Source organism: Rattus norvegicus, chromosome 16 (assembly GCF_021556685.1).
Source record: "Rattus norvegicus strain SHRSP/BbbUtx chromosome 16, alternate assembly SHRSP_T2T, whole genome shotgun sequence".
NCBI classification, from domain to species: Eukaryota; Metazoa; Chordata; class Mammalia; order Rodentia; family Muridae; genus Rattus; species Rattus norvegicus.
The window spans coordinates 20,498,980-20,525,623 of record NC_141549.1 but is presented as its reverse complement, the minus strand read 5'-3'; the positions used below and the strand labels follow the sequence as shown (position 1 = coordinate 20,525,623).

The following is a 26,644-nucleotide window of genomic DNA, read 5'->3' as shown; positions in this document are numbered from 1 at the left end:
TGACTCTGAATGATACCCTGTTATGCTAGCAGACAGAGTCTAGCACAGGCTGTCTGGAGAGGTTGCACCCAGCAGCTGACTTAGATGTACACACCCACAGCTAAAATTGGATGGATCTTGAAGACTCTTATGGAAGAAAAAGTAGAAGGATTGCAGTCCCTCAGAAGATAAGAACGCAACAGGAAGACTAACAAAATCGATTGACCTGGACTCTTAGGGCTCTTAGAGACTGATCCACCAACCAAAGAATATACAGAGGCTGGTCCTAAGCCTCCACACACATAGGTAGCACATATGGACCTCGATCTTCATGTGAGTCCCAAAAAAACTGCAGCAGGGACTATCCTTAAAGCTGTTGCCCGTATGCGGGATATGTCCTTCTATCTAGACGGCCTTGTCTGGACTCAGTGGGAGAGGAAGGGCATAGTCTCACAGAGACTTCATGTTCCAGGGTGGGAAGATAACCAAGTGGCCCCTACCCTCTCAGAGGAGAAGGAGGCGGGGCGCAAGGGAAGGATTGTGGGAGAGGCTGACAGGGAGGGGGCAGTGAGCAGGATGTAAAGTAAACAAGTAAAAAATAAAATTGAAAATAATTGAACATTTTTTCTAGGAAGCATCACATGGCACAACTGAGTCTCCAGTGAAACAATAAATTTTTACTTCAGTCTACTATCACATTATACCTTTAACTCTACAATTTATATATATGATCAATTCTCCCACACAGACTGCTGTGGCATTCCAATCGATCCTGGAGGAACATCAAGGGTCTAGGGATCAGGAGCCGCAGCCACTAGAAGAAAAACAAGAATTATCAACAGCATCATCAGGCACATCACTGGTGATATTGTCATGCCCAGCATCAACAACATCAGTGTCATTATCATCGGGATCAACGTAGTGAGAAACAGTGAGAAGGTGGATGCTTCTCTTGTTATTTTTAATCTCAGAAGTTGCTTCTTTTGGAATGTTGCGGTCAAAGGCTATGCTAACCTCAGAAGTCAGAGTTCAGAATGACAGCATTAAATAGACAATAACATTTAACAGGAAGTTACCCCTGCTTAGTCATTCAGGAAACACAAGGTCTTCACTGGGAGTGACCATAATCTCCTCATTCTAGACTAGAAAACAACCAATCAGAAAACAGTTTTACATGTCACTTGTATTTGTCCAAACTGGATTTATCACGTTACTGAAAATATATAAATTGAAAAAAAATTTTCAGGTTCTAGGTTATTCATGAATAACCCTATAGAAGCATGAAATTTATTAACAAAACAGACCTAGGTTTCAAGGGAAAAAATTTCATCTATTTTAAGCTACTATTTTTGTCTAACTTACCTGATCCAACTTTTTTGTCAGTGGGAGCTCCTTGGCCATTTTCTTCATGCCATGCATGTTGAATTTGGATTTTCATCCATGTTATGACAGAGAAAAGTGAGGATACAAGCCATATAAAAGGCAAAAAGGGGATGTGTGCTATCGCTGGTGCCCGAAGATATCCACCCACCCTGAGAGGGTTCATGCTGTGGTTTATTGGTTCAGCTGACGCAGAAGCATCAAAATTATCAACAGGTGCCTGAGTAGCAGGCAGACCTTCTTCTATGTCAGGAATAAAAGAAGATTCCTCATCTGAAGAAGCAGTATAAAATATTTCTTCTTCACTAAAGGATATCAAAAGAGTCAGGTTAGTCATTTGAATGGAATCAAGGGAATAACAAGTGCAGGAACCAGGAGTGGGCTCTGGGTCAGCATGGGGTTTGTACCTTGTACTCTCCTTGTAAAGAGGTAAATCAACTACATAATCCAATCCAATGTGACTAGCTGGTCCTGAGTCACCTGACACAGTACTGTCAGCAGCATATGTAAGGGACAGCTCGGGCTCATCTGCAGTCAGACCGTCAGCGGCAGTGGTGGACTTAGTCGGCGCAGGCTCATCTAAAGTCAGACCGTCAGCGGCAGTGGTGGACTTAGTCGACGCAGGCTCAGCTGCAGTCAGACTGGCAGCAGCAGTGGTGGACTTAGTCGGCGCAGGCTCAACTGCAGTCAGACTGTCAGCGGCAGTGGTGGACTTAGTCGGCATAGGCTCAACTGCAGTCAGACTGTCAGCGGCAATGGTGGACTTAGTCGGCACAGGCTCAGCTGCAATCAGACTGTCAGCGGCAATGGTAGACTTAGTAGGCACAGGCTCAACTGCAGTCAGACTGTCAGCGGCATTGGTGGACTTAGTCGGCACAGGCTCAACTGCAGTCAGACTGTCAGCGGCATTGGTGGACTTAGTCTGCGCAGGCTCAGCTGCAGTCAGACTGGCAGCATCCTTGGTGGACTTAGTCAGTGCAGGCTCAACTGCAGTCAGACTGTCAGTGGCAATGGTGGACTTAGTCTGCGCAGGCTCAACTGCAGTCAGACTGTCAGCGGCAATGGTGGACTTAGTTGGCTCAGGCTCAACTGCAGTCAGACTGGCAGCCTTCTTGGTGGACTTAGTCTGCGCAGGCTCAGCAGCATTCAGGCTGTCAGCAGTAGAAGTGGAAGGTCCAACATCAGCAGCAGCCTCAGAAGGCACGGAATGGAAATTTTCCATTTTAGTTTTTTCATCCTATAAGGAAAATTATCATTGTTATTTTTGATTTAAAATTCACTGATTTTATTCATTTCATCACCCTTCTGATAATGTCAGGACCTTGATTTATAGTCCCCAAACTATTTCTGTATTCTGTTGATATTTAGCACTACATTCAATGATATTCAGTAACGTCTGCTTCCTTTCAGGATGAGTAAACGGCCCAGAGTCTTTAAAAATCTTTAATGTGGACATACTTAGGTTTAAACTTACCACTATTCTGCTCTTTGGGATCTAAAGTCATGGTACTTTTTAAGATGGAAATATATAAAAAGAAGTGACAAAATGTGTTTCTTGGCCTCTGATGTTTTGCTCTGCTTCTCCTCTAAATAGCAAATTTGTAATATTCTCTCTCCTTCATATTCTATGGTTCATCCCAAAAGTTCCACCAGAGAACTACTACACCTGATTAAAAAACTTCAGCAAAGTGGCTGGGTATAAAATTAACTCAAATAAATCAGTAGCCTTCCTCTACACAAAAGAGAAACAAGCAGAGAAAGAAATTAGGGAAACGACACCCTTCATAATAGTCCCAAAGAATATAAAGTACCTCAGTGTGACTTTAACCAAGCAAGTAAAAGATCTGTACAATAAGAACTTCAAGTCTCTGAAGAAAGAAATTTAAGAAGACCTCAGTAGATGGACAGATCTCCCACGCTCATGGATTGGCAGGATTAATATAGTAAAAATGGCCATTTTACCAAAAGTGATCTACAGATTCAATGCAATCCCCATCAAAATACCAATCCAATTCTTCACAGAGTTAGAACAATTTGCAAATTCCTCTGGAATAACAAAAAACCCAGGATAGCTAAAACTATCCTCAACAATAAAAGGACTTCAGGGGGAATCACTATCCCTGAACTCAAGCAGTATTGCAGAGTAATAGTGATAAAAACTGCATGGTATTGGTACAGAGACAGATAGACCAATGGACTAGAATTGAAGACCCAGAAATGAACCCACACACCTATGGGCACTTGATTTTTGACAAAGGAGACAAAACCATCCAATAGAAAAAAACATAGCATTTTCAGCAAATGGTGCAGTTCAACAGAAGGTCAACATGTAGAGGAATGCAGATCGACCGATGCTTATCACCCTGTACAAAGCTTAAGTCCAAGTGGATCAAGGACCTCCACATCAAACCAGATACACTCAAACAACAGAAGAAAAAGTGAGGAAGCATCTGGAACACATGGGCACTGGAGAAAATTTCCTGAACAAAACACCAATGGCTTATGCTCTAAGTTCAAGAATGGACAAACAGGATCTCATAAAACTGGAAAGCTTCTGTAAGGCAAAGGACACTGTTGTTAGGACAAAACGGCAACGAACAGATTGGGAAAACATCTTTACCAATCCTACAACAGATAGAGGCCTTATATCCAAAATAGACAAAGAACTCAAGAAGTTAGACCGCAGGGAGACAAATAACCCTAATAAAAATGGGGTTCAGAGCGAAGCAAAGAATTCACAGCTGGGGAATGCTGAATGGCTGGGAAACACCTAAAGAAATGTTCAACATCTTTAGTCATAAGGGAAATGCAAATCAAAACAACCCTGTGATTTCATCTCACACCAGTGAGAATGGCTAAGATCAAAAACTCAGGTGACAGCAAATGCTGGCAAGGATGTGGTGGGATTGCAGACTGGTACAACCATTCTGGAAATCAGTCTGGAGGTTCCTCAGAAAATTGGACATTGAACTACCCGAGGACCCAGCTATACCTCTCTTGGGCATATACCCAAAAGATGCCCCAACTTATAAAAAAGACACGTGCTCCACTATGTTCATAGCAGCCTTATTTATAATAGCCAGAAGCTGGAAAGAACCCAGATGCCCTTCAACAGAGGAATGGATACAGAAAATGTGGTACATCTACACAATGGAATATTACTCAGTTATCAAAAACAATGACTTTATGAAATTCATAGGCAAATGGTTGGAACTGGAAAATATCATCCTGAGTGAGGTAACCCAATCACAGAAAAACACACATGGCATGCACTCATTGATAAGTGGCTATTAGACCAAATGCTTGAATTACCCTAGATGCCTAGAACAAATGAAACTCAAGATGGATGATCAAAATGTGAATGCTTCACTCCTTCTTTAAAAGGGGAACAAGAATATCCTTGGCAGGGAATAGAGAGGCAAAGTTTAAAACAGAGGCAGAAGGAACACCCATTCAGAGCCTGCCCCACATGTGGCCCACACATATACAGCCATCCAGTTAGACAAGATGGATGAAGTAAAGAAGTACAGGCCGACAGCAGCCGAATGTAGATCTCTCCTGAGAGACACAGCCAGAATACAGCAAATACATAGGCGAATGCCAGCATGAAACCACTGAACTGAGAACGGGACCCCCGTTGAAAGAATCAGAGAAAGGACTGGAAGAGCATGAAGGGGCTTGAGATCCCATATGAACAACAATGCCAAGCAACCAGAGCTTCCAGGGACTAAGCCACTACCCAAAGACTATACATGGACTGACCCTGGACTCTGACCTCATAGGTAGCAATGAATATCCTAGTAAGAGCACCAGTGGAAGGGGAAGCCCTTAGTCCTGCTAAGACTGAACTCCCAGTGAACAAGATTGTTAGGGGGAGGGAGGTAATGGGAGGAGGATGGGGAGGGGAACAGGGGGGAGGGGCTAGGGGGATGTTGGCCTGGAAATTGGGAAAGGGAATAACAATCGAAATGTAAATAAGAAATACTCAAGTTAATAAAGAAAAAAATAAAAATAAAAATAAAAAGTACCTGAGTTCCATGTCTTTGCTAAGTTCTTCCTAGAATAAAAATTACTCAGGTTCATCACCTGTAGTAGTTAATTGGAAACCAAATTGATCTAGGCATAAAGGAAGAGCATTTGAGTTTGGTTTCTATAAATTTACAGTTTCTAATGATTCCATTATGTGTAATAATTATATCTGAACTTCCTCTTTCCTAATGATGAAATTAGAGGTCTAGAGGAAGGTAATTAGCTACGTGTTGACAGTATGCAGTGGAGTAAGGAGTAAGTAGTGTGTGTAAGATCAGCAGACACACCCTTCTGCTTGCTTTGTAACTTCTGAAAGGGGATTTAAACAGGAAAGATGGCTGTTACTTTTGAATTTGTTTCTGTACTTTCTGTGACAAAATATCTGATGGGGAAAACCAGTCACTTATTTCAAGGAAGGAACAGGGAGGCCTGACTTTTGGCAGTACATTATTGGTTCTCACAGGCTGGTAGACCGGGAAGCAGATAACACAGTACTGGTACCACAAGTAGTCACAGCCATTAAAATCTACCACTGAAAACCTTCTGCTAGCGAGGCCACACCCCAAAAGTTAAACAATCTCCCAAACAGTGGCCAAGTGTTCAAACACATGAACTCCCATCTCTTTGTCTGATCCTCCCATGCACTGCTTAGCATTTGTGTTAATGTTAAATAACCCCGCCCCACACACACACACATGCAGAGTTTATCTACTGTCTGTCTGTTAAGGCTAACCAAAGTGTAAATCATGCTACAAATGTGATAAACCTACTTGGCAGCCTGACTGATAACTTGAATTTGATACCTGAGACTGGAAACAGAGGAAGGGAAAGATTGATTCATACAAGTTATCTTTTGATACCCACAATTCAACTTACATTCTCCTACTCCCCAAATAAATTAAGAACAGGACGTCCTTGAACTGACAGAGACCACCCTGCCTGCTTTATGAGTTCGTGAATTAACTGTGTACACCAACATACCCAGCCACCTGTTGTGGGCACCCTGCCTATAAGTACTTTGGACTTCAATGGGTAAAACCAGAATGCTGAGGTCCTGTCCAGGAAGTTAAGAAATATCAGAAGACTGACTTCTTATTTCCCCTGATGATAATTTTAATCTTTTTGCCTATCAAACATATTAAATCTGTGTGCTGGAAAAGGGGCTGAGGAGTTTAAAACATTCATTGCTCCTCCAGGACACCTGGCTTTGCTTTGTAAAACACATAATATTGGCTGACAAAGTTCTGGAACAACAAGAACAAAGGATGAAATGACCTCTTCTGATTTTTGTGGGCAGCACACGCACATAGTATACAGACAGAATACACGCAAAACATTCACACACATAAAGTCAGTCAATCCAAAGTAAATGAAACAGAACTATGGTGGTCGCTTTCATATTGACTGTACCTATTTCCAGGAGCATGTACTATTTGGTTTCTGTATTTTTATGACTTCTCCTCAGTGAGTTAAAAACATGCTCATTTTCTGTTTTTTCTTCTGTTTCCATAGTCTAATTTACTATTATAACATTTTATGACAGTGATTCTCAACCTGTCTGTCATACCCTATTGGAGGAGGGCATAGAACAGTCTCACACAGGTTGGCAAAGACCTTCTGAAAATACCAATACGACATTACAGTTGATGATATTATCAATCTGACACTGATGCAGTAGCAACAAAACAGTTGTATGGTTGGGAATCACCACAGCATGAGGAACTGTATTAAAGGTCACAGCATTAGGAAGGTTGAGAAGCACTGCCTAATGCAGTGACTGGCAAGGAGTGAGGATATGGAGAGTGTGAAGGGAATGCTCAAGGCTGATCTTTCTCTACTCGTTCACTACTTGCACTAGGAAGACATAGGCACAACCACCCATCACTCCCCTTCACAAAAGGAAATAGGTTACTTCTCACATCAGTGGGGATTACCGTTGCAGATGTATTTTCTTCCCATACTTCAAGAATTGGGGCTACCCGAGAAGACACATAAACTCCAGATTTTCTAAAACTGTTCTGGCTCTTCTTAGGTTTTATGTGGATCTTTCTCCCTGATTCTCCCTGCAATGCAGAGGGGACAGTTAACTTTTTATTTGGTCCCGAAATTAACTCTTTTCTTTTAGGATGCATGCTTTTAAATCAACTTTATTACTTAGGAATTACAGGATATTGACACATGAAAATTAAAATTCATTATTAAATATAAAATATCTTCTAATATGCCTACTTACAACTTAGCAGAGGAGGACGGTAATGGGGGGAGGATGGGGAGGGGAACACACAAAGAGAAGGCGACAGGGAGGGGCTAGGGGGATGGGGAGGGTTTAGGGAGATGTTGGCCAAAAACCCGAAAACAGAATAAGAATCGAAATCTAAATAAGAAATACCCAAGTTAATAAAGATGAAAAAAGTTGCATGCATTTTCCTGAGGGTCAAGTCACTTAGGAGATTCCTGGATTATAGAAATGTCTGGACTTACTAAGAAGTACTTATTATATATAAGTACACTGTAGCTGTCTTCAGACACACCAGGAGAGATCATCAGATCTCATTATAGATGGTTGTGAGCCACCATGTGGTTGCTGGGAATTGGATTCATCAAGACCTCTGGAAGAGCAGTCAGTGCTCTTAACCACTGAGCCATCTCTCCAGCCCAGGAAAACCCATATGGGAGAGGGTGAGGGGGAAGGGATGGGGGCTCATGGACAGGAAACCGGGAAGGGGAAAAACATTGGAAAAGTAAAGAAATATATCTAATAAAGAATTTTTAAAAAAGAAATATTATGGTCTAGTAACAGTCACATTTTAAAATCAGTCAAATGTGTACTCATCTCTGCAAACAATACTTGTCAAACATCAGACATCTTCTATTGTACAAGGACTGTGCTCAATCTTCCACTCACTATGTCTTTTGAGTCCATTCTCTTATTGGCCACCACTACCCACAAGGACTTACTGCTCACTTGCAGTTTGTAGAAATCTCCACATCTACAATGTAGACTCCCTTGAGCAATCTTTCCATATAAAACTGATCCCAGTTACACTATTGCTGAATTATAACAAAATTCATAAGAAAATTAATTTCACAAAGAAGCATTTTACCTTCACAGAGGAGGTAGAGCTGACATTATCCACATTCACACACCTAGGAACAACAAAGGAGGGCTTGTCAGGGAGCCTTTAGAATAACAGCATGCAACATTCTTCCAACCTCAGTTTTGTGGCTCAATCCCTTCTTCGTGAATAAGAAACCCAGGCAAACTAGCCAGTAAACTTCAGGGGATTCTCTGTCACCACCTCCTGCCTCATCATAAGTGCCCCAGGATTCAGATGCACGTGAGATCATCAGACTTCATGTGGATTCTGAGAATCCAAACTTCTATTCTCACAGACTCATGGCAAGCACTTTATCCACTGAATCATCTCCCTTCCTAAGGATGTTTGTCCATATCTCATGCTGTGTGGGAGATAGGTCTAGTAGTTTGAACATGGTTTGCTCTACAAATAATTGTTTAGCTTGTGATTATAGAAGAAATAAAGAAGCTGAAATCGTTGTACACAGAGACAAAGACAGTGTCATGTTCTGAACACTATACTTTTTACAGATTAATGTATTGTACAATGCACACATTCTTACCACGGTGATCTTCCTGTAAGTTGCATACCAGCTTCTAAATAGGGAAGCAAAATTTGTCACTAAACAACTATAGGAAACATGACAATAAGTGCAAAGGCTAATATTTGTGACCCTATATCTTTTGGCACCATTTATGAAAAGCCTTTAAAGTGAATAATTATTGGTAAATAATAAATATATGCAAAAACCTTCCTTCCCATTTCCTAGTATATTTTAAAGACAAAGAGAAAATTTCATCAAAAGTTACTACTTATAAAAATTGTTGTGCAAATTACCTATGATCCTGATCACTATCAGACACAGAAATTACCATCTTAGCCTGAACTGTTGTCCCATAGTGAAGGGTTAAAAGGACAGCGTCATGTTGCCACTGCTGCTTTTTGCCTCTGGACTAGGGATGTTTGCAGCGCTCTAAGTGAGCATGCTCATCTGGTACAGCAGTGAAAGGGGCTGCTACAAAGGTCGACTTGAACTTCCTTCACTGTGGAGGAACATTCATTGCTACCACCGGGAAGCACAGTCTCTGGTGACTGTCATTGCAGGACAGTCAAATATAGGAGACCCAAAGACCTTTACAAAACATTTCCAGCTGCAAGTGTGACAAAGCTCTTGAGAGATCAGTGTGTTACTGTAGTCGAGATCTTCTGAAGAAGATGTTAAGGGCCCTCAGATCTAGCATTGATCCCTAGCTCATTTCCAGCAAAAAGAAGTTCAACATCAACTTCCATTGCCGGCCATGGCAAGAGCAACTGGAAAGACTTCCTTAGTAGTTATGCAACATGAATTATTACTCCAGAGAGAGAAGCATGAAAGAAACTTGCAGATAGAGCAGCAATCTCACATAAAACATTTTTAAAATATATTTCCACATATAAACCATAGTGTGTCTCAAGTTTCACTCTCTGGATAAAGCCTGCCCTCGAAACATGCTTCAGAGAATGAACAACCCTAGTTCATTTCCTTTACAGTATGTAAAACTCCACTGCACACCCCTTGGCATTGCCCATGACCAGAGCAAGTTTTTGTCCTATCAACAAATGGGCTGAGAAAATGTCTCTATGGTGGACCGTATGCTCAGCATGTGTGGGGCCTCTTTCAGTCCTCGACAACACAAACAAAACTCCAGTGCTGAAATACATTTTTAAAAAAGACACCCACATTATGATAATTCTGTTTCCCTCAGGGTTATGTGAAGAGGGTCATTTAGGTTCCTCTACACTATTCTCTGGCTGGCTCTCTCCAAAGGCACAGTAGGTATGAGAGATGCTGTGGTGTAGGTTGCTGAAAGGATAAATTCTGTGGTGCTTCTCCCACTGTTGGAATCTGATCTTATTCAGACTCAATCAAGGGATCATTCAGTGCTGTGTACTGGAGAATGATGTGGTTTTTCAACCTTCCATCTACTGTGTCAATGTTGTTTTTACTGGAAATTTTGTCTTGCAGCATATAAATCAAGTAGCACTATATCTTTTGCTAATTAATAGGACTACAGGGAAAAGGTGCTGTCAGAGTAGCCCATATGGAGGCCGCTTTCATTGAATGCTAAGAATATCAGTTTTTATTCCCCAGCACTACCTACAAATCTCACACACTATTCACTTCTCCAAGGGTTCCTGAGTGAGCCAGATATTTATAATATCAAGATATTTACATTAAATGGAAGACATCTAAAAATAACTATAAGATAATCTATGAATTATCAAATAAGTATGATTGAAATATTATGAAGGGAAAAATTCCAGATTATGCTAAAAACATTTAGTCTCCAAAACATAATGAAAGTAATTGAATATTGTTTTGGTTTGTTTTTTAACCTTATCATATTTTACAGACACTAACACCTATAATACGTAGCATTAATCATATATATATTATATATAAAAAACTGAAATAAAAATGTATTTTATTACAAAGTCAACTTACTGCTATGTGTCTAGAGAAGACACAAATCATGGAATAGTGTATTTTTTGTATCATAAGACACTACACGCATGAGTAGTTCAATTTGAAGAAGCTAACACATCAGACGGTATAATTTGAATTTGACATTTCTTAGAAACAATACCTTAATAAATCTATAGTCTAAAAATGGTTGCCAGCAAGTGAACAAAGAATATAAATATATTCGTATTTGATTTCCTTATTCTTTTTATAGTAAGGGTAGAATCAGTAGAGGACTTACACTTAATCTTACCTGAATTATGCTGGATAGATGTTTTCAGAATGGATTTTACCTGTCTTGGTGATCTTACTCGACTGTGGGGTATTTTAAGAATGTTATGTTAATATTCATATTAAACATTAATCCAATGCATTGAATTACTTCTTGTTTGATTTCCTAACTTATATTACATTACAAGTCTGGGAATACTTTCCTTTCAACTTTTCCCCATGTGGAAAAAAGGGAAGGAATTTAGCAACACAAATGAAACCATTACACAGTTACACACACACACACACACACACACACACACACACACACACACACCTTTCCAGCTTTTGCTCTCATAGCTATACCAAGTGATATTTTTAATCTGTAGATGCAATGGAATTAGTCCCCTGACTACATTAATCATAACAGTCTCTGCCCCTGATGCAACAAAGCACCTTTTCCCATGATACTTTGTGAATATTTCACTATCTATGATGGTATCACCCAAGTGGTTTGCTTGTCGAACATCAAATAGATTTCTGTTGCTGCTAGAACTCTTCAAAACCCACCACTGCTTTTGTAATGTTCAAGCTGCTCCTTCTTAACTCATGCATGAATGAATCCTGAAGTCACAATATGCCTGTTTCTGTGCCATTTATGCGTTTTTATGAACATAAGAAGGTAATAACAGAAAAAAAGAACAATAAGACTAAGCGCATTGAGACTGTGAAACTGTTTGCACTTCCAAGTATAAGTTAAAATGCATATTTTGCAAGGAGTCTTTGAACAGTTTTAGTATGGAAAAGTTTGAATCTTGATTTTTGACATTAGCTTGTATGATTTAGGAAATTTTAAACATGGAGGAAATAAGTCATTTGATAGTATTTATAAAATGTTTTCCTGATGTAGAGCCCAAATAAAGAGAACAACATAATTGTCTTCTCTTGTGGAGGTAATTACTCTTAATGAGCACAGAATTAGCTTGAAATACACCTTTTAATTTTCTACCAAACCAGTGTCTAACCTAGCATCCTGGACAGGAATGGATGGGCCTTCACCTGTATGTTCATGTCCAACTGATGTGGAAGGCAAAAACCCCTTTTATACAGAGATAAATAATTGTCACATGGTCATTTAGTTCTATACATTCAGCTAACCTATTGAGATTCAAAGGATCTGTTACTGTGGAAAGCAGATCATATGAATGGATAATTGACGGGTGGAACTTTCAGGAAGACATGGGACTTGTGGAATAATTAAAAGGTGAATGATTCCCTCGAGTTCCCATGCCAGGTGGAATCACATGCTCTAGATGTTTCTCTGTCCTCCATTTTCACACACTGTCTCCATAAAGGGTTGTTCCCAACCTGAAACCCACATCACGTTCCGTGGGCCATGCTAGTGTGGCCAAATGTCAAGCTAGCCCCAAGCATTCTATAGCCTAGCACGGCTTCCTGTCACAGACTCTTCTCACACTCCCAACAACCCAGTGAAGTCATGACTCAACAAACTGTAACCCAGCAACCAGAGTCATATGTTAATTACTTAATGAACAATACATTCGCACAATTAACTCATAACTAACTTATAAGGACATAAACCGCCCACCAAGATAAGATATAGTTTGTTCATCTAGACACACAAAATCCTGTACATATCCATCCCTTCAGAATAACCATAACACCCAATAAATGTACAGAGAGAATTCTTAACATCCACCTTCAAATTCTCTCAGCCTGTCATTGGATGGACTGCAACTCATGGGTGTCTTCCAACATCTATGATATATGCTACACCTTTGCATTCATAGCTGGTGCCAAAGGAGGAAAGAAATTGTTGCCATCCTCTAGTAATGACTGACTGAGAATCATTCCAAATTATGTAACATGTCAGACAAGATGAATGACTGAAATGATAACTATGAGTGTGGCTCTTAGTGCACAAGTATTTAGTAAGGCTTTGAAAAGCCAAAGAATCTTAAGTAGACACTAACTTGCACAGTTAATCCTAGCAGGCTCTTTTTAAAAACTGTATAGTTTGTTCTTGGAAATGGTGGGTGAGTATAATTTTCATTTTCTTATGAAATACACTGAACAAGTTTTCAACCTAAAATTATATTCAGAATATTGTGGGACCTGTAAGACACAAGTCTCAAAGTATACCCAAAATAATTTACTTATTATCTTTGCATTTCTCTAGTATTAATGTATTGTTAAACCTTACCGGGACAAAGGCCTTTCATCGTTAAAAACAAATACTTCTGAAAATAAAAACAAAGAATGTATTATTACAAGTATAGAAGAATATTACGAATAATCAGACTCATTATTAGTATCAATGTCTATAAGAGCAATCTAGAGAGTATTCTAGAGTAAATATTCATTTGTAGCCAATTACTTCACTTAGAACCAATCCATTCCCTATATATTTCAAATCAAGGATGACAGCAATTTATCAAACATTAATGTCTAGAAATAAATAGCCGTAAACAATTGCGACGATCCTAACTGAACTCTCTCAGAATGACAGAAAGCCCAATCCTTACCAGTATGAATATAATCAACTGTGATTCTTTTTACTCTGGGCTAATGATTCTGGAAAGAATAACAGATTGGGTCTGGTGGTGCATAACATGAATACCAACACTGAGGAAGCAAAAACACATTGATCACTGTGATTCCTTAGACAAACAGAACTACAATTTAGTGAGACAATGTCTCAACTTCACCCGTAAAAAGAGAAAAACCCAGAGCCCTCCTCAGGACACTGCACCTGAAAAACACCCAGGGATAAACAGTTGGCTGAGGGCCAGCATGAGAATACATTCAACAAGAGCCAAATCAACATGACACATCCTGAGCCCAGATATCCTACTACAGCAAGACCTGGATATCCTAACACAATCAAAGCACAATGAAATTACTTTGAAACCAATCTTATTGATATGATAGAGGAATTTAAAGGAGAAATTAATAAATCCCTTAAAATGTACAGGAAAATATAATCAAACAGGTGAAAAATGAATAAAACATGTCAATACCTGCAAATGATAAAAAAAAGAAATAAAGGAAACAAACTGATGGAACCTTGGAGATGGAAAATCTACAAAAGAGAACAAGAACAGAAGCACAGCCAACACAATAAAAGAATTGGAAGAGATGATCTCAGGCATAGAATATATACTTTAAGAAATTAATACATCATCCAAAGAAAAGGTTACCTAAAAAAATGACTGACCCAAAATGTTCAGGTAGTCTGAGACACTGTGAAATTTCCTACTAAGAATAATAGCCATGAGCAAAAGTGGAGAGTACGAGCTCCAAGGATGAGAACATATGTTCAGCAAAATCATAGAAGATAATTTATACAACGTAAAGAAAGAATGCTTATGAACATAAAAGAACCTCACAGAACACCAAATTGATTAGTGTTCCCAACACATAATAATCTCTTCACAAAACGAGAATGGTAGGAATTAACACTCATTGGCTATTAATATCTCTCAATATAAGTGAACTCATCTTCCCCACTAAAAAGACACAGCCTGACAAGCAGGATGTGAAATTAGGACCAAATCTATGAAAAATAGGAATGGAAGAAGTTTCCCAGAGTAAAGGCACAGAAAATATCCTCAACAACATCATAGAAGAAAACATCCCAAACTTCAAGAAAAAGATGCCTATCTACACACAAGAAGCTTAAAGTACAAATAATACTTTATTGTGCCAGAAAAGAAAATCCTCCAGCTACATAATAACCAAAACAGTAAATCCACCAAAAAAGAGAGAAAATTAAAAAGCGGCAAGGAGAAAGAGGCAAGTAACATATTACATATAAAGGCAAACCAATCAGAAATATACCGAACTTCTCAACAGAGAATTAAAAGCCAGAAGTGCCAATGAGATGTCTTCTAGACCCTAAGAGACTACAACTGTCAGCCCAGACTACAACACTTAACAAAATTTTCAAACAACATACATGGAGTAAAAAGATATTTTGTGACAAAACCAAATACAAACTATATCTTTCTACTAATCCATACCTACCAGGGATGCTACAAGCAAAACTCCAAGACAAGTAGAGTAACTGAACTCAACAAAACAGAAGAAATTAATAATCACACAGCAAAACCAATAGAAGAGAAAGACATGCAAACCAACATCAAAATAATAAGTAAAAGCAATCGTTAGTCATTAATACCTCTGAACAGGAACAGATTCACTTGCCAAACAAAAAGACAGGGTCTAAGAGAGCAGATGTATAAACAGAATCTATCGTTCTGTTGCATATCGAAACGGAACTCAGCCACAAAGATAAAAACTACCACAAAATAAAGGGCTGAACCAAAGGACTGAAAAGCAAATGGACCCAAGACACAAGCTGAAGCAGTCAATCTAATAACTGGTAAAATAGACCTTCGATCAGAAATAATCAAAAGAGATGGGAAAGGACACTGCATACAAATCAAAGGAAAATACACCAACATGATGTCTCAATTCTGAACAATGCCTGAGATGCAAGGGCATCCTGCTTCATAAAAGAAACATTTACTAATTTGGCTAAAGCTTAAACCACACCTCAAACCTCACAAATTAAGAGTAGGGGGCATCAACTACATATTATCACTATTATGACCAAAGGACATGTCACCAAAAGAGAAACTAAACTGAAAAATTATGCAACTCATAGATGGCATGTACCAAATGGACCTAACAGATATCTACAGAACCTTTCACACAAATAAAAAATATGTACCGTCTCAGCATCTCATGGAATGTTCTCCAAAATTGAACATATATAGATACAGATCTACATCAACAGATAAAAGAAAAGGGAAAAAAAGAACCAACAACAATCCCCCCAAAAAACTCTTGCATCTAATAAGGTCACCATGGACTAAAGCTGGACTACATCAACAAGAAAACAACAGAAAGCATACAATCTGATAGAAACTGAACAATGCTATGCTCGGTGACCACTGGTGCAAGAAGAAATCGAAGACTTTCTAGAATTCAATGAAAATGAAGGCACAAAACATCCCAACTTAGGGAACACAATAAAAGCAGTGCAAAAGGAAAGTTCATAGCACTATGTCCCTTCATAAAATGGAGCGATTTCATAAAAGCAGCTAAACATCAAATCTGAAATATTGAAAAAAAGAAGCAAACAGGCTCAAGAGAAGATGGTATGAAAATTAAACATAGAAACATGGCAAACAATACAGAGAACAAAACCAAGGGCTGCTTACTCAAACCCACTGACATGTGATTTGACACCCATCACAAAACAAGGTGACAAACTCAAGTGAGAGTAAATGCTGGCAGGATGTGGAGCAAAGGGAAGTCTACTCCATCACTGGTGGGTGTCAACAATAACTGGATATCAATTGGGTGGTTTCTCAGAAAACTGAGAATAGTTCTACCTCCAGGGCCAGCTATAACTCTCCTGGGTGTAGTCAGAAAGATGTCACACGATACCAAAGAACCACATCTTAAACTATGTTCTAGTAGCTTTGCTCATACCAACCAGAAACTGGAAACAACCTAGATGTCCCTCTACTGAACAATGGATAAAGGAAAAGATGTGTACCTACATGATGGCATACTATGCAGCCATTAAGAACAAGGGCAGCATGAATTATACAGTCAAAGCAATGGAACGTGAGAACATCATCCTGAGTCCCAACAGGACATGTGTGGTATGTACTCACTTATAGATGGGTATTGGTCAAAAAGTGCAGGTACCATAGAACTATCCACAGACTCAGAAAAGCTACACAAGAAGGAATGCACAAGTGAGGATGCCTGAATCTCACTTAAATGAGTGTACAAAGCAGTCCTAAGAGGAAGTCAGAGGGAGTGAACTGGATAGAGAAGAGATACAGAGGGGTAGGGAGGGGTTCAGAATCAGGTGTGGGGAAGGAAGAGGAGTGATGGGTGGAAGGTTCTGAAAATGAATGGAAATCTGCAACTGACAAGGGTGAAGAGCAGGGGGCATCTCTGATGAGACAGAGACCTAGAATCATTGAGGCACCCAAGAAAAAACTGGGATGACCTTAGCTGTGACTGACCACGTTGGGGATATGGCACCCATAATTTATTTTGTCTACCAAAAATATTGCAAGTCCAAGGTTAGAGCAGAGACTGAGAGTATGGCCAACCAAGAGCAGCCCAAATTGAGACCAATCTCATGAGCAGGTACCAATCCCTGACATTATTAATGATATTCTTTAATGTTTGCAGGCATGAGCATGCTGTCATCTGAGAGGCTCCATCCAGCATCTCACTTGGACACATAGATACAGATACCCACAGCCAAACAGTGGAGGGAACATGGGAATCTATGTGGAAGAATACAGGAAAGTACTGAGTACCCAAAATGGGATAGCAATTCCACAGGAAAACCAACAGAGTAAACTAACCAGGACCCTTGAGGCTCTTAGGCTAGGGACCACCAACCAAAGTACATACATGGGCTGGGCCTAGGCCTCCCCGACCTACATAGCAGACATGCATCTTGGTCATCATGTGGGTCCAAAGAACTGGAGCGAGGGCTATCCCAAAAGCTATTGCATATCCTTGGGATATGTTGTTCTAACTCGGCTGATTCGTCGGGACTCAATGGGAAAGGAAGCACCTAGCCTTGCAGACACGTCAAGTGCAAGTCTCCTACCCACTCAGGGGAGAAGGAGTGGGAGATGGAGGAAGGATTGTGTAAAAGGAGTGACCAGGAGACAATCAATGAGCTGAATTTAAAGTGAATAAGTAAAGAAAAATTATATTAAGTAAGAATAATAATTTATAGACCTGAGATATGGGTCAGCATTTAAGCACACGTGGTGCTCTTCCAGAGGACTACAGTTCAGTTCTCAGTCCCGTCTCTAAAACTCTTACTCCAACTCTATGAGAATGACTACTTCTGGCTTCATAGGTCACATGTACACATACTTTTTTTTTTTATTAACTTGAGTATTTCTTACTTACATTTCGAATGTTATTCCCTTTCCCGGTATCCGGGCCAACATCCCCCTAACCCCTCCTCCTCCCCTTCTTTATGGGTGTTCCCCTCACCATCCTCCCCCCATTGCCGCCCTCCCCCCAACAATCACGTTTACTGGGGGTTCAGTCTTAGCAGAACCCAGGGCTTCCCCTTACACTGGTGATCTTACTAGGATATTCAATGCTACCCATGAGGTCAGAGTCCAGGGTCAGTCCATGTATAGTCTTTAGGTAGTGGCTTAGTCCCTGGAAGCTCTGGTTGCTTGGCATTGTTGTTCATATGGGGTCTCGAGCACCTTCAAGCTCTTCCAGTTCTTTCTCTGATTCCTTCAATAAGGGTCCTATTCTCAGTTCAGTGGTTTGCTGCTGGCATTCGCCTCTGTATTTGCTGTATTCTGGCTGTGTCTCTCAGGAGAGATCTACATCCAGCGCCTGTCGGCCTGCACTTCTTTGCTTCATCCCTCTTGTTTAATTGGGTGGCTGTATATGTATGGGCCACATGTGGGGCAGGCTCTGAATGGGTGTTCCTTCTGTCTCTCTTTTAATCTTTGCCTCTCTATTCCCTGCCAAGGGTATTCTTGTTCCCCTTTTAAAGAAGGAGTGAAGCATTCACATTTTGATCATCCGTCTTGAGTTTCATGTGTTCTAGGCATCTAGGGTAATTCAAGCATTTGGGTTAATAGCCACTTATCAATGAGTGCATACCATGTGTGTTTTTCTGTGATTGGGTTACCTCACTCAGGATGATATTTTCCAGGTCCAACCATTTGCCCCTTGAATTTCATAAAGGCATTGTTTTTGATAGGTAAGTAATATTCCATTGTGTAGATGTACCACATTTTCTGTATCCATTCCTCTGTTGAAGGGCATCTGGGTTCTTTCCAGCTTCTGGCTATTATAAATAAGGCTGCTATGGGCTGGAGAGTTGGCTCAGCAGTTAAGAGCACTGTCTGCTCTTCCAGAGGTCCTGAGTTCGATTCCCAGCATCCACATTGTGGCTCATAACGATCTGAAATGGGATCCGATGCCCTCTTCTGTGTGTCTGAAGACAGCTACAGTGTACTCATATAAATAAAATAAATCTTAAAAAAATAAATTTTTAAAATGAAAAAAGACAATGTGGGATACCATTCACCTACTAAGGACAAAGATAATGAATTTTGCTGGTGAATGAATAGAACTTGAGAGTATCTTCCTGAGTGACATAACCCAGACCCAAAAGACATGGATGGTGTATACTCACTTCTAAGTGGATATTAGCAATAAAGTACAGGATATCACTACTATACTCAGGACCAAAAGAAGATGAGCAAGAAAGAACCAAGAGAGGATTTTGAATCTAACTTAGAACATACTGTAAAATAGTCAGAGGAGGCAGAGGAAGGAAGGAACTAGATGGGAGTGGGTAAATTTGGGACAATTGAGTGTTTCAGGATCGGGTCTGGGGAGATACAGAGGAGATGGCTTGACAGCCATGAAAATGAATGGATAGCTGCAGCTGGTAGGGGTGGGGTTATGGAAAAATTTTACTTGATCATCACATTAGATGCTGATAAAGCCATATAAAAACAAACACCCCTTCATGTTAAAAGTCTTAGAGACCTCAGTGATCAAATTTGCATACCTAAACCAGCCAATAGACAATAACAACTTAAATGCAGAGAAACTTAAAACCAGAGAGTAAGCAAAGCTGCCCACATACAAAGGAGACCTCGCAAAATCTACCAAAGTACACCTACACCAAAGGTGATAAACCCTTACAGAAAAGTGTCTGGATACAAGATTAACTCCGAAACCAGCAGCCCTCCCTCATACAATAGTTAAAAGAGATAAGAAAAAATTTAGCCAAGCAAAACCCTTCACAGTAACCACAGGGAACATTAAATAGCCCAGTACAACTCTAATCAAGCTACTTAAAGTCCTGTCTGTCAAAAACATTATGTCTCTGAAAAAGGAATTAACAGGACATCTGAAGATGGAAAGGTCTCCTATGCTACAGATGGATAGGATTAACAAGGTGAAAATGGCCATCTTATAAAAAGCATCATCACATTCACTGCACTTCCCATCAAAATTGCAAGACAGTTATTTACAGACCTTGAAAGAGCAATTCTTTCAAAAAAAAAAAACCCAAGATCGCTAAGACATAGATAGATAGATAGATAGATAGATAGATAGATAGATAGATAGATAGATAGATAGAGTTAGATATCGATATAGATATAGATGTTGAATAATAAAATAATTCTTGGAGGTAACACCATCCCTGATCTCAAGACATATCACAAAGCAATCATAACAAAAGTTGTATAGAATTAGTACAGAAACAAAAAGTTGATAGGTGGAATCAAATCAAAGAAAAGACACACATATCTACCAACACATGATTATGACAAAGAAGGCAAAACCATACAATGGGGGAAAAATGAAAGTATCTTCAACAAATGATGCAGGTGTAACTGGATGTCTGCATGAAGAAGAATGCAAATAGATGAGTATTTATCACCCTGCACAAAACTCAAGTTCACATGGATGAAAGACCTCAGCATTGAAGCAGAAACATTAATATCCTTGGAACATTAATACAGTAGACAATTTCCTAAACAGAACACCAATGTCCCAGCCTCTAAGACCAACAACTGATAAATGGGGACTCATGAAACTGAAAACCTTCTGTAAAGCAAAGGAAACCATTAAAGGACAAAACAGAAGCCTACGCATTGGGAAAAGATCTTCACCAGTCCTGCACTTGAAAGAGAAATAATGGTCAAATTATATATAAAAACCCAAGGAGTTAGACACCAATAAACCAATTGGAAAGTGAGGTAAAGTGGTAGATGGAGAATTCTCAACAGAGGAATCTCAGGAGGCAGAGAAATAGTAAATGTTCAGTCTTCAGTCATCACTGAATGCAAATAAAAAGAACTCTTAGATTCCATCCTACCCCAGTCAGAATGGCTAAAATAGAAAACACAAGTGACAGCACATGCTGGCAAGGATATTGAGCAAAGGAAACACTCCTCCATTGTTGGTGGGAGGACACATTTACAACCCCCTTTGAAAAGGAACTTGACAGTTTTTTTTCTAAAAATTAAGAATGGATGGGATTGGCAAACATCATAATGGATGAGGTAACTGAAACCGAGAAGGACAGGCATGGTATGTACTCACTTAAAGGTGAGGACCTTAGCAGCCATAAATTACAGAATAACCAGGCCACAGTGCACAGACCTAAAGAAGCTAAGTAATGAGGGCCCAAGGGAAGATGCGTGAATTTCACTCAGGAGAGAAAATGAAATAGATATCAGGATTCGATTGAGGGAGGGAAATTTGTGGGAGATGGGGAGGGGAACTAAGGTGCAGAGCAGGTGTGGTGTGGGAGCTGGGACAGAAGATACCAGTGGAGAGGCATCTCTGTCGTGAAACAAAGACCAGGAACCATGGGGGCTCTTAGCAGTCTATCTATGGAGCTGAGACTCGCGGAGCCTACTAGCAGCAGGTGATATGCAGCTTTCAGTGGTCATCTTCTGTACACAGGGGAGACTTCCAGGAGAAGGAGGAGAACACCAAAGCACTTAGAAAAACATCAACCCAAAATTTATCCTACCAGCAAGATAGGCAGGTTAAAATGGAACGGACATTAAGGAGATACCAAACCAATAACTGGACCAACTTGAGACCCACCCTGTGGAAGAGAGCCAATCTTTGACTCCATTAATGATATTTTGCTATGCTTGCAGACAGAAACCTTGGCTAATTGTTCTGAGAGTCTTCATCAAGCCCTGGATAAAAACAGATGTGCACACCCACAGCCAAATAAATATCAGGTGGAGGTTGGGGCGTCTTGTGAAAGAGTTGGGTGAAGGATATTGAATTCAAAGGAGGACAGTGCCATTGAAGGTTCAGAAACACAACAAGAAAACCTACAGATTAACCAACAGGGGACCATGAGGGCTCACAGGGACTGAACCACCAATCAAAGAGCACGCAAGGCTGCACATAGACCCCATATTCACAGGTAGCAGACGTGCAGCTTCATGTGCTCTTCATGTGGACTCCTGGTTTACTGAAGTGAGGGCAGGTTCACATTCTGTTCACATTTGGATTCCTTTCTGCTAGCTGGGCTGCCTTGTGTGGTCACAGTAGGAGAGGAGCTAAAATGTCTGCACTATTTTATCTAGGGTGAATAAGACCAGCTACAATATAGTAAATTTATATATGATATAAAAATCTTACCTTTGTTAAATCTGACATGCTTCACTTTTTTTTTATGTGCTGGTCTTCTTGCACTGTGGCATAGATTTTAAAGTTATGGTTATCGTACTATTCATAAGAAAAACATTTAGCGAGCATTTGAAGCCCTTTATATTTGAGTCCCCTGTGTCTTAGTTTAGATGTTTACAAACATTCTTTTTTGAAACCGGATCTCACTATGTAGCCATGCTGGTCTGAAACCCACCCCATAGACCATGTTGGACTTAACTCACAAAGGTCTATGTGTCTCCTACCTCCCACAGTCTGGGATGTAATTCATGGAACTACAGGTCTAGGCAAATAATCTTTAATTCATTTTTCAGCAAATGATTATGATTATTGACTGGTATCCTCCCGAATTTCACAAGAGAAAACATGAGGCATGGTTAAGTTTTAAATAGAGCACAAACTAAAAGGCTCGAGAAAGCATACACACAATCTTTCCCTCTTTCCCTCCCTTCCTTCCTCCCTCCCTCCCTCCCTCCCTCCCTCCCTCCCTCCCTCCCTTCCTCCCACTTAAAAACTCTAATGACAAGATTTGCCTTGCTCAGGGATGTATGGCAGTAGACTCTTAGGGAACACTAGGAGGAAAGATTCCAGGTCTGCAAGGAGATAAGAACTCCAGAGGACAAACAACAGAGTGAAATAACCTGGACACCTGGGGCTCTCAGAGCCTGAACCACCAACCACAGAACATACACGGGCTGGACTCACACCTTCCCACTCATATGTAGCAGAAGAGTAGCTGGATTTTCATATAGGTCCCAGTCAACTGGGATGGGGCCTATCAAAAAGCTGTTCCTTATACATGGGATACCTCCTTCTAGCTGAGCTGCCTTGTCTGACCTTGGAGAGAGAGGAAGTGTCTACCCTTGCAGAGACTTGAAGTGCCTGGGTGTGGGGATATATAGGGGATCCATGACTGCTCAGAGGTAAAGGGGAAGGGGAACCGGAAAGGACTGTAGAATAGGGAGACTGAGACAGGGTCAGTGAGTTTGATGTAAAGTGAATAAGAAAAAATAAAATTAAATATTTCAAAGAGCATTAAAGTTTTGAAATGAGAGTGAGCTCTCTCTAGAAAGGCTCACCTTAAAGCACAGATCTGTTGTCTGGAAATAATGGCTCAACATAAACAATAGGTAAACATGTGTACTAAACAGGGAATTTCAGCATAAACAATTTTATTTCATATGGAAAGGAATATAGCTTTGTAAGATCATTTTGTAGAGCTAAACATTAACAAAGTCTAGGACAAGATTTATAATTCTACAATACCAGAATATGTGGAAGGAAATGAACTATTTATATATCCACATTGAAAGCTCCATCTGAAATATGACAAAAAAATGTCTTGGACTGCAGTATCAAGAACATTGCTGGTTCATTACAGGATGAAAGTTTACAGAAAACCTCCTAGCAAAAGGTAGTTTTCTGCTGCATTGGACATTTCAAAACTCAAACAGATCATTAGGAAACACTATTTATTACCTGTGATTATGTATGTATAATTCTAAACATGTGGCTTATGCTGTCATTTTTAGAGTCAGAAATTATAAAATTTCAGACTCAGGGACTGGGGGTGTTTATTCATGGTAGAACATTTGCCAATGACACACATGACCTTTAATTCAGTGGCAAACTGTGTCAAAATAAAAAATACTGAAGTGGACCAACAGCTGATCTAGCTTATTCTTTGTCTTGGTTCATGACTCACGAACTGAACTACTGAACTATGTAGTAATCCTGGTACTGCTGTTCTTTTGTTGTGTTGGAACAGTCTCCGTATTTCCTGTGTCATAAGCTTTCTAAATATTTGTCTCTGAATTTTTCAAATCATTTAATATCATTTTAATATTCATACTTAAGTAATTGTCACCATCAAAAACAACACTAAGATGGTAGGGAAGGGAGAGGTAGCAATGAATATCCTAGTAAGAGCACCAGTGGAAGGGGAAGCCCTGGGTCCTGCTAAGACTGAACCCCCAGTGAACTAGACTGGTGGGGGGAGGGCGGCAATGGGGGGAAGGTTGGGAGGGGAACACCCATAAGGAAGGGGAGGGGGGAGGGGGATGCTTGCCCGGATACCAGGAAAGGGAATAACACTCGAAATGTATATAAGAAATACTCAAGTTAATAAAAAAAAAAAAAAGAACCTATTCTGCATACAGGCAACATCCTTTAGGATAACCCATGCTGTAATTGTTTGGGACTCACACAAAGATCAAGCTGCACATCTCCTACCTATGTGTGTTGAGGCTTAGGACCAGCCTCTGTATGTTCTTTGGTTGGTGGTTCAGTCTCTAAGAGCCCTAAGAGTCCAGGTCAGTTGATTTCGTTAGTCTTCCTGTGGCGTTCTTATCGTCTGAGGGACTGCAATCCTTCCACTTATTTTTCCATGACAGTCTTCAAGATCCATCCAATTTTAGCTGGGAGTGTTCATCTAAGTCAGCTTCTGGGTGAACCCTCTCATGGGACAGCCTATGCTAGACTCTGTCTGCAAGCATAACAGGATATCATTAATAGTGTCAGGGACTGTTGCTTGACAATGTGATGGGTTTCAAGTTGGGTAGGCTAGTGGTTGGCTTTTCCCTCAGTCTCTCCTCCAGTGTCCCGCGCGAGCTCGCCAGCAAGAATACATGGGAACACACGAATTCTTTTTTTTTTTTTTATTTTATTTTTTTTTATTATCTTGAGTATTTGTTATATACATTTCAAGTGTTATTCCCTTTCCCGGTTTCCGGACAGACATCACCCTCCCCCCTCCCCTTCCTTGTGGGTGTTCCCCTCCCAAACCTCCCCCCATTGCCACCCTCCCCGCATAGTCTAGTTCACTGGGAGTTCAGTCTTAGCAGGACCCAGGGCTTCCCCTTCCACTGGTGCTCTTACTAGGATATTCATTGCTACCTATGGGGACAGAGTCCAGGGTCAGTCCATGTATAGTCTTTAGGTAGTGGCTTAGTCCCTGGAAGCTCTGGTTGCTTGACATTGTTGTACTTTTGGGGTCTCGAGCACCTTCAAGCTCTTCCAGTTCTTTCTCTGATTCCTTCAACGGGGGACCTATTCTCAGTTCAGTGGTTTGCTGCTGGCATTCGCCTCTGTATTTGCTGTATTCTGGCTGTGTCTCTCAGGAGCGATCTACATCCGGCTCCTGTCGGTCTGCACTTCTTTGCTTCATCCATCTTGTCTGATTGGGTGGCTGTATATGTATGGGCCACCTGTGGGGCAGGTTCTGAATGGGTGTTCCTTCAGTCTCTGTTTTAATCTTTGCCTCTCCCTTCCCTGCCAAGGGTATTCTTTTTCCTCATTTAAAGAAGGAGTGAAGCATTCACATTTTGATCATCCGTCTTGAGTTTCCTTTGTTCTAGGGATCTAGGGTAATTCAAGCATTTGGGCTAATAGCCACTTATCAATGAGTGCATACCATGTATGTCTTTCTGTGAGTGGGTTAGCTCACTCAGGATGATATTTTCCAGTTCCAACCATTTGCCTACGAATTTCATAAACTCGTTGTTTTTGATAGCTGAGTAATATTCCATTGTGTAGATGTACCACATTTTCTGTATCCATTCCTCTGTTGAAGGGCATCTGGGTTCTTTCCAGTTTCTGGCTATTATAAATAAGGCTGCGATGAACATAGTGGAGCACGTGTCTCTTTTATATGTTGAGGCATCTTTTGGGTATATGCCCAAGAGAGGTATGGCTGGATCCTCAGGCAGTTCAATGTCCAATTTTCTGAGGAACCTCCAGACTGATTTCCAGAATGGTTTTACCAGTCTGCAATCCCACCAACAATGGAGGAGTGTTCCTCTTTCTCCACATCCTAGCCAGCATCTGCTGTCACCTGAGTTTTTGATCTTAGCCATTCTCACTGGTGTGAGGTGAAATCTCAGGGTTGTTTTGATTTGCATTTCCCTTATGACTAAAGATGTTGAACATTTCTTTAGGTGTTTCTCAGCCATTCGGCATTCCTCAGCTGTGAATTCTTTGTTCAGCTCTGAACCCCATTTTTTAATAGGGTTATTTGTTTCCCTGCGGTCTAACTTCTTGAGTTCTTTGTATATTTTGGATATAAGGCCTCTATCTGTTATAGGATTGGTAAAGATCTTTTCCCAATCTGTTGGTTGTCGTTTTGTCCTAACCACAGTGTCCTTTGCCTTACAGAAGCTTTGCAGTTTTATGAGATCCCATTTGTCGATTCTTGATCTTAGAGCAT

At 40.3% G+C, this 26,644-nt stretch overlaps 1 protein-coding gene across 1 annotated transcript in view; it reads right to left on the bottom strand.

Annotated features, from left to right (window-relative positions):
• Positions 1-636: 636 nt before the first annotated feature.
• Positions 637-26,644, bottom strand: part of Poteml2 (POTE ankyrin domain family member M like 2) — a 464,489-nt gene continuing 438,481 nt past the window's right edge. The window contains 2 exon segments of the mRNA NM_001433320.1: positions 637-793; positions 1,342-1,938. Of these exon segments, the coding sequence (NP_001420249.1) occupies positions 771-793; positions 1,342-1,938 (620 nt within the window). The 3' untranslated portion in view covers positions 637-770.